Source organism: Pipra filicauda, unplaced genomic scaffold, assembly GCF_003945595.2.
Source record: "Pipra filicauda isolate LSUMZ 115617 unplaced genomic scaffold, ASM394559v2 scaffold8_size5757611_pilon, whole genome shotgun sequence".
Classification (NCBI taxonomy): domain Eukaryota; kingdom Metazoa; phylum Chordata; class Aves; order Passeriformes; family Pipridae; genus Pipra; species Pipra filicauda.
Window position 1 is genome coordinate 2955210 of NW_024105087.1, and position 16226 is coordinate 2971435.

General features: G+C 37.5%; 1 protein-coding gene across 1 annotated transcript in view; it reads right to left on the reverse strand.

Moving 5' to 3' along the window:
• Nucleotides 1–5078: 5078 nt before the first annotated feature.
• The window catches only part of EDNRA (endothelin receptor type A), a 32319-nt gene continuing 21171 nt past the window's right edge, over nucleotides 5079–16226 (reverse strand). The window contains exons 4-8 of the mRNA XM_027732846.2: nucleotides 15578–15776; nucleotides 11663–11815; nucleotides 9411–9544; nucleotides 8931–9039; nucleotides 5079–7024 (exon numbers count right to left, since the gene is read on the reverse strand). Coding sequence (XP_027588647.1) covers nucleotides 6884–7024; nucleotides 8931–9039; nucleotides 9411–9544; nucleotides 11663–11815; nucleotides 15578–15776 — 736 coding nt within the window. The 3' untranslated portion in view covers nucleotides 5079–6883. The remainder of the gene's footprint in view (nucleotides 7025–8930; nucleotides 9040–9410; nucleotides 9545–11662; nucleotides 11816–15577; nucleotides 15777–16226) is intronic.

Here is a 16226-nt window from a genome sequence, read left to right on the forward strand (position 1 = left end):
AGCTGATTTTGTGGGAGAAAACAGTGTGCCTAAGCTTCTTCCCCCACCTGAGCATATGAGATGATAATTTCATAAGTATTCATCCAAGGCACACAAAATCTTTCACTTTTCTCCTGCTTAGCTATGGTGGGCTTGTCCACAGTGCTACAGTTACCATTCCAATGAGCTCCATCAGACATTCTGACTGAAACCCCAGTCCTACTGAAGTGATGAAGTGGAAACTTTATCTTTTACTTCAGTAGGTTCAGCATTTTATCCCAAGTTACTACTTGAAACCTGACATTACTGTAATGTCTAGTTTTAACGTCAATTGAGGTAATACCTTCAGCTGACAAATAAAATAACATCCTTCCTAGTTTTTTTCTTATTTCAATCAGTGTAGATACATTCAATTCTTTTGTGAATTATAATCTTGGGTAAGTAAAACTAGACTGACTGTCTTGACATTTTCACACTTACCAAACAGATTATATAAAATAAAATAAAACAAAATTGATAAAATATATGGAAGTCCTTAGCTGGAAATATGAATTAGTTGGGTATCCCATGTCAGAGATGCAGTTCATATTTAAGACCAATTATAGTCTGAAAAATATGACAGTCTTAAAAGTGAATTTGATCTTTTTTTAGCTCCATTTTTATACTGAAGTTGTAGCCTATGATTTTCTTTGTAGATCAAACTCATGCCTTTATCCCAGTGGTATTTCAAACATAAGCTTAAACAACTTTGGGTGTCCAGGCCAAAATTCTTGTATTTGTCATCAAGTGAATCTAACCAATTTTGAAATTATATACTGTGCTAGTCTCTTCTCTAGAATATTGAATATTGAACAAACTTTGATTGTTCTGAATGTATTAATCCTTTTCTATTTCTTAACAAGCACTTTTATGTGAAAACATTTCGGTATTTGATTCACATCTTTGGTTATCACAGTGTACGCTCATAGGTGGTATGGAAGTGCTCATAATTCAATTACACTTTTACTTCTGTTTTATCTCTAAATAGCTCGCATTTTTAAAGCAAATGGAAGATCAGTTTGCTGGGTTTTTTTATACTAATGAACTTTATATGAAAGAACAACTACTGGTTAAAGTTCTGTGCAAGCAATTTCTCATATATTCGAATGATCATGGAAAGGAACTAATTCAACATTGTATTCCTTGAATTTGGAGTAGTCCTTGATATTGCAGTTGTTGCACTTCATTTGTGGTACAGGAAAGCCAAAAGATGATGGATATTATGAAAAATGTTAGCCAAAGACTTTTCTGCAGGGCAAGAAGGCAATGTTAGTTAACAATCAACAAGCATCTCCCTTTCTTCACAACTATATCTGAGTTTGATTTGTGTCTTGAAATTAATACTTTAGAGAAACATTGCAAGGAAATCAAAGAATCTTGCATCGGAGAGATACGTCTTCCTAATCCCCAGAATTTAAACCTATTTTACATTCCGGAGCATAAAGATTTATAGCCCTTACAGTATTTTATTCCAACTTGTGAAACGTGGACTTTCTCATTAATTATGTAAACACCTACTCTTTTTTGAATTAGTAAAAGTGATATAGTTTCTGCTTTTTCTACTAAAAAATCAATGTATTTTCCACCAGTAGTACTGAACTGTAGTGTTCATTTGTCCCAAGAGTAGTATGTTAATTTTGTGTTTAAAACTACTTTTCTAGTAGTGTGGTTTAATTGTGCTTCTGTATTGGAATATACCATGTATCTGAAGATGAATGCTTCATTCATACTGGGGAGATATTTGAAAAAAAACTAATCCAAATGTATACCTTATTCAGAGTCAATACCAAGGTGACCACTGTACAACAATTTTAGAGGGAAAAGACAACAAAAATTTTAGACACAGACAGTTCAATAAATATGAAGTGTGGCTACAGGATGGCACAGTGGTGTCTAGTAATGATGGATTTCTAATCTTCCCCTCAGTTAAAAATATATAGCAGAATGCATGTTCTCTTGGATGGCTTAGAAATGCTTCTCATTAATTGTTTTGGATGCTTGATTCAGTAACTGGCATCTTCACTCTTTTGACTCCCAAGGACTAAGGCAGTGTGAGATTAAAGTAAAAGGCTTATTCTGAGATGCACCAAGTTATTTCCAAGTCACTGACTTCAGAGCAGTTTGCAGACGCTCAGTTTCTCTGAGAAATGTGGGCAGAGTGCTGCTGAACTACAGATGAAGTTCTTTTTTCTTATCAGTTGTAACACTTATTATGTTGAGCTTTATTATTGTAATAATAAGCTACTGTACTAATAGGACTAAATACTGTGACAGAGGCAGTGGTTTCTGAACAGGGAAAAAGCTGATTCTAGATGAGATACCAGAGGTCAATTAATTTTGTCTTCCTTTAAAGAAACTGGAGATGACCTACATTTTTTTATTTAGTTCTTATCTTCCTTTCCCACACTTGGACTAATGATAAGTTGTGTTTCTTTCAGAGCCACATTTTAAACATGCTTGGTTTTGGTTGTTTGTTTGTTTTTTTTTTTTCCCTGTGCAACTTGAGAGCTGTTTCTGGTCTATACACTTTTTATGTGTCTTCTTTTACTCTGATTTTGGAGATAATTGCCTTTATTTAGTCCCTGAAAGAGTGAGGAGCGGAAATTAGGAATACTTTGCTGAGCCAAGCTTTGCACAACTGATTGTCTGGAAGAAACTCTGCAAGGCAATGTTAGCAGGCAGTCCCGGTGTTTCTTCTAATGAAAGCACGTGCTTTGCCTCGGGGGCATTTGAGCAGAAATCTGTTCATAAAAGTGCAGCAGAATTTGAATTTGTACCATGTCTTCTCACAAACTGAAACCCATAAGGCTTCACAGAATCAAATGATACAGTAACAAGATTGCAGTGAATATGTAAACGATGAAAGAGAAACAGAAAAAAATAGCTACAAATTTTAAAAGTAAGTAATTCCACAAGCAACACAACTTACAAATACTGGCTTCCAAGGATTTGTGTGTTGAAGTTTGATTCTCAAATGTCTTACAGGTTGCAGGCTCTGATCAAGGCTTTTTCTGCATCTGTAATGTTCATAACATCTTTCTATCAAGCGAATTTACTCAGTAGGTGTAAACTACATTTCAGAAATTTTCTGCATACAGCACAAGTAGAATTTTGTTCTTCCACCCATCCTGCAGTTTTGCTGAAGTTCTCTGTAGCTTCATAGTGATGATAACTGTTCTGTAAAATGTATTGAAATGGGATAGGGGTCCATAGTTGTTTTTGAAGGATGCGGGGAAAGACAGGTAAACACCTGAAACATATTCAGATATAAAGGTTGCATAAGTATCTTTTCACAGAACTGAGCTAATAGTTCTGTCAGGTGAGATTTATGATGAACTACATAAGCACTTTTTTGCAAAGCACAGGAGCTGGCTAGGTCAGGTCTGAAGCACAGTTTCCTGTGTAAATAAATAGATACAAACATATATAGAAGTGAAAACCTATGTATGGTCTATCTTTGAGGCAAATAGGTATCAAATATATCGAAGAGGAAATATTTACTGAGGTAGTTTGAAAAAAAATGCATAATGAAAATGAGGAGAATGGCTGTATTCTAAAATTAAAGAAAACTCTGCAAAGCGTTTGAAGTTGGGATATGAGACTGCCAATGAAATTTTACACTGATTGGACTGAAAAGAGTTGTAAATTCTGAAGTCCACAAAAAAAGATGAATGTGGTAGTTAAGTGGATTTTGATTACAATGAACAGATGCTACAAAAAAGCTTGTAAGTTAATCTGTCAGCTGCGGAGAGAAGCTGAACTTGGTTTAGCTGAGAGGAATGCAAACAGCAGGCATAAAAACATCTATAAAAGTAAGAGGAGGATGGAAGGATACTTGTTGTGGAAAGCTGTTCTGACGTAAAAGAGAAAGCAGCTTCTGTGAATAACAGAGGAAAATCCCAACTAAATCTGCATTGGGTTTGATGCACAAAGAGAAGAGCCGGAGCACCTTTTGCAGAAATTGGCAGCAAAAGGAAAGGTTAAAATTCAAAAAGGTTTAATTTCAGTATTGTGGAAGACTGTTGGTTCTTTTGGAAAGGCAGCTTTTTCACAATACTAGGAGGAATATTTAGTATTCTGAGTGGAAAGAAGAAGAGAGAATTAAGGAAGTAAGTACCTTAGCAAGTTTTGGAGAAACAGTTCCCCCCTCACCACAGCTGCCACATCATAACACCCTCTGTCCTTACGAGTGGTTTGTGAGTGGGAGCAGCAGCCACCACTGAACATACAAGAGCAAACATGGCAAAAAAGAGTATGACACCTCCCAGGACCTCACTTGTTACTGCTATTTAGACTCTTTCTGTCCTTTCACAGTCTGGAGGAGGTGAAATGAGGATCACTAATTGGTTTTTGCAGGCTTTGATCCATAAGTAAACTTCAAAAAATAATTCTAAAGGATTCTAAAAAATGCCTCTCACAGTATATATCTATTCTCCTTACCCTCTTCTTTCCTTTAAAAAAGTTTTGTATTTTACAATGCTGCTGCTAAGGCCAGTCAGCTCTTTGGGGAGTAGGAAGATGGTTTTTCCATCTAGGCTGAACTGGTTTGGAGTATGCTTTGTGTGTGCAAATACACGTATCTTTGCTACATGAGAGAGCCAGCTATTGGGTTGAAAGCAATAGATGTTGGAATGTTAATGCTGGAAGGAAAACTGTTTGATTTTCATGACTCAAGGTTTGCATCAGTGCAGGTAAAGCATAAAAATGGGCTGTTTCAGGGTCTGAGACTTTCAGGTAGGTGGGATTTTTTTTTTGTAGAAGAGCCCTGAAGTTTCTGACCTAGGTTGTCTCTACTGCTCACAGGTAGAAATATTGTCTCTGAGCAATCACAGGATTAGTTTACTGATGTATGATTTTTTTACTTTAGCCACCCATCAGATAGATAGCAGAAAAGGGGAATGGGCACAAAACTTCTTCCTGCCTTGAAATAAAGAAGGGGCAATTTACAACTTAAATCCATTCCTCATGTCTGTTTTCTATTTAGCTTTTATCATCTCCTCAATATGTTCTGTCAAAGAAGCAGGGAAGGTTTCAGGGTGTAAAGACACTCAGTAACTCAATCTTTTTTACTCATTTACTATGATTTTTTGATACAGTTTGAGGATGAAGTGTTTTGAGTAAAATTCAGCCAAGTCTCATTCCATACCGTGCTCTTAGGCACTACCACAGAGCACTGTCAGAAGACTGTATTTAGGTTTATAACATATGAACATAGATTTATATGTATTTATACACGCATATATGTCACAGAGACAAAAGCACACAAAAATACATAAACCAATTTAAAGAACCTTTTTTTAAATATACTTTGAAAATTTGTGTGAATGTAAACATTGGGGGAACTCGTGCAGCAGAAGCCACTGTAGGTGCTAGCATTTTGACCTCTTAAATAAAAATATGCAGGATTATATCTTTCCCTTGAAATGAAACGGATGTTTAAGAATTTGTGGAATTTTGATTACTGCTTCTTAGCCTAGCACAAAGGATGCTGTAAATTGCCTAGCAGATTTGTGCATGAGACATATTATATATGACATCATGCTATTTAATTCCACTTTTTAGTGAAAGGCTACTATTAAAAATTTTTATAGCCAAACAAGGAATCTCTTGCCATGTAGTCTTAATGGATGGAAGTACTAAGGAAATCATCAGTTTACGTGTATGCAAGCAATAGTTTCTATATATTATTAATAGCATTTGTATGGTTAACAATGCTGATAACCTATTAAACCCCCTTAAAATCTTTGAACATTGTGTAGACAAAGAACTCTGTAAGCAATAAGGCACAAAGTATCCTTCTGCACATCCAACTGTTCTGGACTTCCACAGTTCTACATTCACTAAGACTATAACCTCATGTTCACAATATGTAAGTAGTGTTGTGCATAGTTGCTCTGATAATAACTGTATTCTCAGAACTCTTTGGACAGCTTTAATAATGCTTCACTCTGTTCCACTGACCCTCATTTGAACTTAGATTTAACACAGCTATAGTCTAAATAGATTAAAAGGTTCATATAGTTTAAGAATTAACATGGTAGGTTAATTAAAAACACATTGTAAGGTGCCCTTCTGTGAGCATCTTTCATTCTTTTTGCTGATACAGATTATGTTTATTTTGTACAGAGCATTAGAATAAATAACACAGTATAGTACTGTATTATTAATACCTTTTTTTTGGTATTAATCTGTGCTTAAGTGCCAAATGTTGATGCTATTTAAATGGTATCTTCCTATATTTGAATACTGAAGTGCTACAAATGTGAACTGCCCAGGTAATGTCCTGACCCATTGTAACATAAGTAAATAAAATGCTGGTGTGGACTAAAACATTTTACGACATACACCTGAAAAACAGCAACAACAACAACATGCAAAACATACTGGGGTTTTTTCCATACTGGTGCATGGAATATATCCACCACACAAATAAAAGTTAAAAGACAAATGGGCAGAGAGAAAATATAGTCACAGATAGATTCCATTTTGATATCTTCTGAAAAATTCCAGAGTGATTAATTCTAGGTGACAATCAGGCGAAATGATTGTATTGTACCAGTCACAGACACTGGACAGTTCCTGCCTGGTTCAGAAGAGCAAACCACCTGTGCAGTTCAAGCCAGTTTTTTGGTGTCATAATCACATCAATATCATTTCCAAAGGCAAAATCATCATCCAGTGGATCTCAGTTCACAGAACATCACAGTTATAGTCAGTCCATCTACTCAGTCACCTCTAGAATTAGGTACAATGGTGCACATGTCTGAATTATTTTGGAACAGTCACTGGGCTTCCTGTTGCAATAGCTTCGTAGTGACTTTTTTTTTCCTGTTTCATTCCAAAATGGTATGAGAGTCCTTAATTTTCAGTTTATGCTGTCTTTATGGCTGCTTCGATCTGTATTGTGATTGTTTAATTCTTGATTTTTCCATTGAATGCTTGTTCCATTCATAGGCACTGAAGTCACCAGACTCTTAGACTGGGAGCAGCAACAGCAAAGACATGACTGGAAATAAATTTAAAAATAAATAAATAAATAAAAGTTTAAGACAAATCTATCAATTCTACGCAGATAGCCAGCCATATTTTTCATTTAGAAATGAAAAGACAATTCTAGCTGAAGAGAGTGGTAGCTGCATTCAGAGAAATTTTTATCCTAGGATGCAAACAATTCTCGTGTTTAAACATCACAAATGCAGCAAATTAGGCCCAGCCTGTGCCTCTTATTTAAGAAAAACTTTCACAGTATGAAAATTTGTTAGACTAAGGTAAATAGATTGGGAACTGACAGAATTCAATGCATATTGTTAAGGGCTGGGTTGACCTTTTTTCCCCCTCTTTATCACTGTACTTCAAGCTTGGGGATCAGTATGCTGCTTAGCAGGTAGGAGAAAAGAAGAAAATTCCCCAGCCCGTGACTTGGGTCTCTTCTGACATCTTAGAGAAGATAGAATTGTTTAGGAGAAGGGACAGTGAACATACTGAGGTGTATCATTTTGCACAATTAAGAACAGGAGGCCATTCAGGACCACACTCCCAGGTTGTTCACAGGTTGCTGTGTTCAGTTGTGTCTTCTGAAAGGAGCAGAAAGGATTCCTCAGCTATCCTCCCATCCCTTCACAAAAACTAGGGCCTAATTCTGGGTAGTTGGAATCTCTACTTGAGGGGAAGGAGTCAGGGCCTCAGAGGAACAATGCCAATAACAGCAGTAGATCAATGGCTTATGTGAACTCAACAAGAAGGGGATGTTGCAGAGAGGTAAAGCCAGGCTTAAGATATAGGTATGATCTGTCTATGGGTGGGTATGTAAAACAGCAACAGAGGCAGGGTGAGAAACACAAATACAAAACTGAATTAATGACCTTGATACTAGGAGGCAAAGGGAAAGCTGTAATGAGAAGCTGGGAAGGATTAAAAAAATTGCTGAAAATTCTTTAACTAGAGGTTTTGGGTGGCAGTTATATTTGGAAGGACAAATGGGAAGAATGAATTACCATCATGAAGAGCAGCCTGATAATACCCTCTGTTACTTCTCCCTTTCACCTGAGGACAAGTTCAGGCCTATTATCCTCTCCACAGTTCCCAAATGAAGTAGGGGACAGTAAAAAGCAAAGCTGACTTCTTATTTATCATGTAAAAATACTCCCTCAAAATAGTTTTTAAATCTGAGCAGGCTATAAATAACAGGTATTGCCTAGTCTAGAAATTCATTGTTTTTTTCAGTAGCTTGGGTTCTGCCTATTCTCAGACTTAAAGTTTAGTGCTACAGTCCTTTCATCTTTTGTTTTTCTTTGCGGGTAGTTATTTTAGTCTTCCTTTTCTGTTTCATTCCTTTCTTTACCTCTCATTTTTTTTCTTCCTGTATTGCCTTTACCAAGGGGACAAGGACTTGCAGAGGCACATTGTCACAAAGAAATTGTTTTAGCCTTAAAATATATTTGCATGTGTAGGAACTGGAAAAATACAAGTAGAAGACATAATGTGTATTTAATTGCCAAAGTCAACTCAGGTACCAGGTTTGGTACCTGGCATTCAAGGCTGAAAATTTTAGTTGTTAATGGGATTGTTTAATGCAGGCATCTTGGTGTCATCGAGAGTGGAAAGTATGTTATCAACCAAATTCTATTCCATGTAACATGTCACACTGCAGTATTTATAAGAGCATGTCTATCTCAGTTTACATGTTTGCATATGAGGACTAGGTCAAACTTATTTATTGGTTTAGCATTTCACATAAGTGGATAGTTCCTCTTTCAGTTTGGTATGTGTGCTATGTGAGCTGCTGAACTGGACAATTTATAATCTTTCATTCCTTTGCATGCCTCTTCTCCCAGCTGTTAGAAATAGATAACAACTAAGTGGTTTAATACAGTTAGTTAACTGGACATGAAATCTTATCAAGAAGATCTTACCTGGAAACAGTTTTTAAACTTCTTGCTCACAAAATACAGAGCTATGGGGTTTATACAAGAGTTCATGGTTGCCAGGTTGATGCTGATATAATCCAAGGGCAACAAGAAACTAGGCAAGAGAAAGCAAAACATTTAAACAGGTCATATGCTACAGAAGCATCCGTGTTCTTTGTGGTTACAGTCTCTTCTGTCACACAAACTAATTCTCTCTTACCTAACTCCCTCAATCTAATCTTGTACCATGCCACATCTATAATAATCTGTCTCACAGAACTTCAAAGAAGCCAGAGGAAAGTGATTGAAGTGGTGACAGACAACATTTATTGAAATTATGCTACCCCATTACAACTGAAACTGCTGAAAATGGCTGCAGCTGAAAATCAAAACCATGGTCGCAAGCACAGTGACATCACTCGTATAAATTCCAAGTAGGAATTATATTTGTTTCAGTATTGACTGTTGACACAGAAAATCAAGTACCTGAGCAGTTCACATCTGCTGGGGTCTTTTTCATTGTATACCATTTTCTTCAAAATTCGGCTCAAATGGAGAGGGAACCAGCAAAGAGCAAAAATCACGACTAAACAGAAAACTGTCTTTGCAACTTCTCGCCGCTAGAAAAAGAAGATAACAGTGTACATTGAGTGCCTAATTCATATTGGCAGGTGATTGTAGTGTGGTAATGTTGGCAGCAAAGTGAGTCATCTCGATAAAGCATGCAAGATTCCAAAAATGAAACTTCCAGACTACCTGATATCTCTGAGTTCTTTTTTATAGGACTTGTCTTGTTCTTGATTCTGGGCATCCTCAACACAGCCTGCTCATCACTGGAGCAGCTGGAGCACACAGGTCATTGCCAGAGCATTGTAGAAGTTAGCCCAGGAAAATCCATTGCTGATCTTTCCTGAACCTGATTACTTTCCCACTATTTCTTATTCCTTTACACTGGATTAGTTTTCTGGCAATCCCTCAGATAACCATCTTTTGTCAAAAAGATACATAACCTGCAAGAAAACCTTTTCATGTGTCAGGCAATAGAGTTCACACCTGCTTGATAAATGACTTGTACCTAATCCTTGATGTGGGGCAATCCATAAACCCGAGGCACCTAAATCAACTTGCAATAAAAGTTCCATTCAACCACATACCTAGTCAGGATGTCAAATTCTCCTGATATGTTCTTTTTTATTTAATATGTATAGTGTTACATAAAGGGATACTACACGGTATATTAATTTTGTGATCCTTACTGTGTGATCTTGATGTTCTCAAGCAAATAGTTCCTCTACAAACAACATTTTAGAAATGTCTGTATTATAGCTTAATCTTGTAATACTTAGTCAGGAACTAATTTCAATTTAATGGGTGTTTTATGTGGCTCTAGAGAGTTACAGATGTTTTAGTGGACTCTTGACAATGCATACCAGTGGTGTTTGGTAGGCATGGGTTTAATAAAGAGAAGCACATGAAGGAATAAGGATACTACTTCTGAAATTGCCACTGTAATGTAACAGTAAAGCACTGCAAGACTGTCATTAAAAAACTTAAAGTCATATGTGTGGTTACAGTCTTGTTAGGCTTTGAATACAACTATTATAGTTTCCTCTTTTTTATAAAAGGAGTTTTTATCAAAATATGACAAGTATTGTGACTAGACATTACTGTGGACAAGGCTGGAGGGAAGGTAGGAAGGAAGGAAGGAAGAGGGGCAAAAGGCGATAGTTAAAAAGCATTTGTAAATTGTGGCATAGAGTCATCCTCCAGCACCCAGTCTGAGTGGCTTACTGGGCACTGCACGTCAGATGGGAAAGCTGGAGGGTGGATTTCTCCACCTCATACATACTATTCTTGTTCTAATGGGTGGAGTAGCTCGTGTGTGGCCCTGGGACAGACTGTGCTCCGGGCCCTGGGGCCTGATGAGGGGAAAAAGTGGAGGAACTGCACAAGGGGAGGATTTTCCGGTCAGCCCTGGTCTGGAATGAACCAGCAGAGGAGGAACCTCTGAGAGAATTCACTCTGATGCAGAGAGGACAGCTTTAGGGATTCACATCTGTGAATATGGCATTTGAAAGAAGAAGTGGGATCTAAAGGGCTGATGTTATCGCAGGGGAAAAGCTGTGGATTGTTTTTTAAATTTTAGTTAGGCACTAAACATCAGACAGTGCTGCCAAAACAGCAAAGCGAGACCTGACGGGTCTGTGAGCGACTTTGTTCTGTGATCGTTTGTTTGTGCTGTTCTCCCGCTGCTCTTTTCAAAGCAGCTACAGCAGTGCTACTGCAGCAGTGCAATAACCCTGAAAAACAAAATCCACTCTGTTCTAAACTAGGTTATTGCTTTTTGTATGAAACTAAAGTTACATATCAAAGACTACCAAAAGGAGGGAGGTTCCACGGAGTCATATCTTTTTAAATAAGAAGAAACATTTTTTGGCAAATCTTTGTAGTTAAATTTCAAAGCATTTAGCCAGTGGGGATTTGAGGTTAAAGAGCACGACTGTCATACATAGAGAAAGAAAGAAACTGGCTAGTTTTCTGAGCATACTGTCTTCAATCCCTCCTTATACTGTGATTTAGTCTTTTGTTCCAGGTTTAAATGGATATTTAACATCATAAACAACCTACATCCTCACTTTCCTGTAGTTTGCTGTATTCAAGTACACTTTGAAACATTTCTAGGCTAACCCACAGAGAGAAGAACAGTATGTTCAAACAACGGTGTTTCTAATATTTACCTGCTTAAGGTGTTCACTGAGAGCAATTCTCAAGTTGCTATTTCTTCTGTTTAACATTTCACAAGTCATTAACGTGTAAAAGATGGCAGTACACATCAGTGGCATGCAGAAATAGAAACCAAACAGCCACCAATCCTTTGCATCTTTGTAAAACTGTAGATAAAGTAAAGAAAAGAGAAGATATTTTCTTATGATTCGATACAAAATACCACAGAAAGGTCCTGGAAAGCGTGACAGTGCACTTTTATCTGTCTGGTTTCTTATTTTTGATCTGGTTTAGACCAACATCAAAATGAGGATTGTGGCACTGTAAACATTAACTTACAGATAGCCTGCTTGTACCTTTGTTGCAGTCTGTCTGGAGCTGAAATTAATTTTTGTTGGTTGTGCTTTCTGAACATTTACGCTCCTTCATGAAAACTGGAATCCAGTTTCATGAAAAAGACATGCCCAAATGTAGACAGTGTCAGTTTGAGATAACAAACCTTACTAAAAGCCTGTCTCAGGAAATGCCATTTACCTCCACAGCTTCTGTCCTGATTCCAAAAAAGGAAAATCCAAAATGTCTTGTAAGTTTAATCACCTTTTGTTATCAGTGAAAAGGTTGGCAGTGGGTTTGCTTATGTACTGGGCAGATAGGAGCCACTTCATAAGTGCTTGTCTGATATAAGCAAAGCTTGGGGTGGCTTCTGGTGGTACAGTTACTTTTAACCCTTTGCCTGCCATTCATACCATCTGATAGAGTGGTACTTGACAGAATAGCAGTACTTTGCTGTGTAATTTTAAGTATTGGCGGTGACATCAGCAGTGCTGTAACTTAATACGTTTACATATTGTGGGAAATACTACATTTGACCAAACATGAAATTACTGTTTTCTGTAGACGATCATGTTTTCAGACTTTCAAAAATATCGTATCTTGGTTTTTAACTTTTGTGCTCAGCCAAAAGTTTGCACTAAAATATGGCATTTTAAACGCTTCCTGTCTGTGTTATTAGTGTAAAAGGGATGTGTCATACTCTTTCCCCTATCTTGTTTATTCCTAGCGGATGTGCTCTGGTAACATCTCAGTTCCCACACCAAATGTCAAAATGCTTATGACTGAGGATTTTATGAATCCTGTTTGAAAAAGCCAAACTTTTGACATCTTGTTTGAAGTTAAAACCAAACAGTATTAAACTCTGAAAGATGAAAAAAATCAATGTGATTCATACAATAGTATGTGTTAATTTTAAAATCCACTTTAGTTATACTAGAAAGTTGATTTACTCAGAAATAGGGAATGCTTTTGATTTTTCTCCCTCTGCCCCAACACAGCTGCATACAAAATTTGCTAATTTAGATTATGCTGGTGGTATCTAGGCCACAATCTCACCTCACTTTGGGACACTGCCTCGAGTTGATTAACTTGTTTCCTCCTCCTCATTAGCCTCCTCCTTGAGGAGGAGCTACAGTCTGCTGCATAGTTGCACTTTCCTTGGGGGCAGAATTTCCCCTACTGGGAACGGATCTTCTGCCAGCAGAAAACTGGAAAACAATATGCCTTGTATTTGAAGAGTTTGTACTGAGGGCAAATGTAATTGCTGCTCCTTCTGCAGAGAAAGGGATTACAAATACATGGAGACAATTATATTTTCCGTGGCAAATTCTTCCGACTCAGACTAGGATCGTATTGGCTGGGCAGCACAAAATGTGTACTGCATGAATCCATGCCATGTTTACAAGGAAAACTTCCTCTCCCATCAGTCTGCCAGGTTGCATGAGCATTGCCTGTCTGTCAGGAAAACACACACTGAGGTCTGTGTCACAACCCTGACCATCAATTCTGTGTGAGGACCTGGCTTTGTGAAGTTATAAAACCTACTCAAAAATGTCTGTAAATGATTAATTGTGGAATCTGAGTTTCACAAAGCTTACATCAAAGCACAAAAATGGGTTGATTTAAGAGAAGTAGACGTTCTTTTGTTTGTCTTGAAAGCCCACATGGAACTGGTTTTCTACAGGAAATGTGCATTTTAAACAAGTTTCCTAGTGCACTCAGCCTCTTGGGAATCATGGTCTAGCATGAATCTTTTGAGTCTTTCAAGGATAGTTTTAAGCAGAAATAAAACTCCTATTAAAAACAAAAGTTAATAATAAATCCTTCCCAAAGTTTAGTAACTGTTTGTTGTGGTGTTTGTGGTAGTAAATACTGTAGTTAAGGTTAAAATGGTATTCCCATTTTAATCTCATGTTTGTACTTGTTTGCAAAACCTTGAAACACAAAGCTCTCCATTTTGACTGACACATCCAACATTTACTCTCAGCTTGGGCATAACTGCTGGTTTGTTTCCTTGAAAATCAAACTGGTGTGGGGAGATTTGGCACTTTTGAATTATACTGGGCAAGTAAAAGATATTAATTCCTACTAATAAAACATACCACACTATTCAACTTCCAACATTCAGGCCATTAAGTTAGCATGCCTGTGGAAGACCTGAACTATAGTGCTTTTGAGGAGAGGGAAGAGAAAACTGTTCTTTTTCTTAGGCAGAGTGGAAATGAAGACTAAACCATTTAATCCAGGTGCATTTGTGGAGAAAAACAGCCATTACAAAAATGGAAATTTGCTGCGGTGAGCATTTCATAAATCAGAGTCTAATAACTACACTGTATACAGTCATATAGTCTGTGAAGTTTAGAAACAAAGATATAGTAAGTCCTGGGCAATTCCACTCCATCTTCACCTGCATTAATTATTTCCATTAGGGAATTCCTTTTGTCTTCTCTTGCAATTGTCTCTTGTTCTTTCTGCCATTCCTGCAGTCTGTGTAACCCTACCAAAGTGGAGGATGTTCCTCCGAAAAACACTAATCATCCACACTTTTCATCTTCCAAAATGCCTAGCTTTATTTTGCCCTATCCTTCCCAATTCTAAGCCAAGCCATGTTCTGTTCACTAAAAGGAGAAGTGCCAGACGTTCAAAAAAAGAGAAACTTGCACTCTATCATGAAAAAATCTAGTCTAGAAAAAAATACAAGTTTGTCTCAAGACTTAAGACCTGGTGCTATCTGCCTTCTCTGCAACAAATCAGAATATTACTCCTTTTGTTTTTTTCATTACTGGGTGAATGGTGCCTGGCTCTTCTGTGGGTTCACAAAGAAAATATTAAGATTTTTTTTAGTGTAAGGTAGAAAATCACTATCCCCCTATGCAGTAATCTATTAATTCTAGAAGTGACTTCTCACCTGACTTGCTTTGAACAAGCTAATGTGGGTATTGGCAACTGTTAAGCTGCAGGAGTCTAGAGGATGAGGGCTATGAAACATGCCAAAGCATCCTGGTGTGTCTCAGGCACTTCTCTTGCTCTTGAGATGCTGTATGTAGATGACAGCTGACAGTGCACAAGCTACCCAAGCTGGAGGTGTGGGTCTGTCAGCTTTGTAGTCATGATTCCTTGTAAAGGAAAGGATTATGTTTTATTTGACTCTGTTAGTGTGTGCAGCATGGCCCCGCCCTTTTCCTTACGTGCCAAAAGATCTGGCTACTGCCTGTAAAATGATGTCTAATCATGGTAAAACATGTGTTTTGACAGTTACAAGCTCCAAGGTGTTGTACCTGGAAACTCAAAACCTTCCAAGGCTCTGGCTACCTTGATACATCCCCTGATTGTACTTTAAGCAGGCCTTAATTGCAAATGTCTGTATTAAGAATCCTTGGTAGTGAAGAAATGAAAATGTTGTAAAGTCCCAGTTAGTCTCTCTGGTTAAAAGTAGAGACAAGTCACTGTAAACATAGGATCTTCTTTGCACCAATACACATTAGAATACACTTTGCACTTTTATGCATTAATAAAACCTATTATAATCCAATATTTTAATTGTCTGACCTATATATACTGTGGATTCCAGAAAGAGAAGAAAGGATGTTACTTACCAACATAAAATTATTTGTAGGCTTGAGCATGCAGGTAACATAACTTTCATCCTTGTATCTGAAAGGTACCACAGCAAAACCAATTGCTTCTGGGATAGCCAGTATGAAGGACAGAAGCCAAATGGAGAAAATTTCAATAGCAGTGATCATAGGGATTCCAATTCCCTGAACACGGCTCCAGGAGGCAACTGCTCTGTACCTGGAAGAGACAGGCATTAGTTTCTAAACTGCTTATTTTACTTCCCTAAAGTAATAGCACCTTCCTGTTTGGAATTACAGTGCTACATGGATATATCATGGCATCCACTGGCGAAATAGTCTTCTTTAGTTGAGGAGAAAAATAGTTAAGAAAGATTGTTCAGCTGCTTTAAAAAAATGTCAGAATAAGAAGTCACTGAAGTAGATTAGAAATTGTAAGGACCTGTGTCATTTAACTGTCCTGCAAGTATTATTTTCTTCCTCAGGCATGCCCTCATTTTCTGCCCCCTTGAATCCTGGCAGATACTTTTGGATATGTGCAGATGCCACCTCTATTCTTAACAACTTCCCAAGATGTGAGCCAAGATTAAAGTTTTCAGAGAAAGGCAAATGGGGTGGTGATTTTAGTGATGACAGCAGTGTGGAGTATGAAAGGGCACCAGCAGGCACA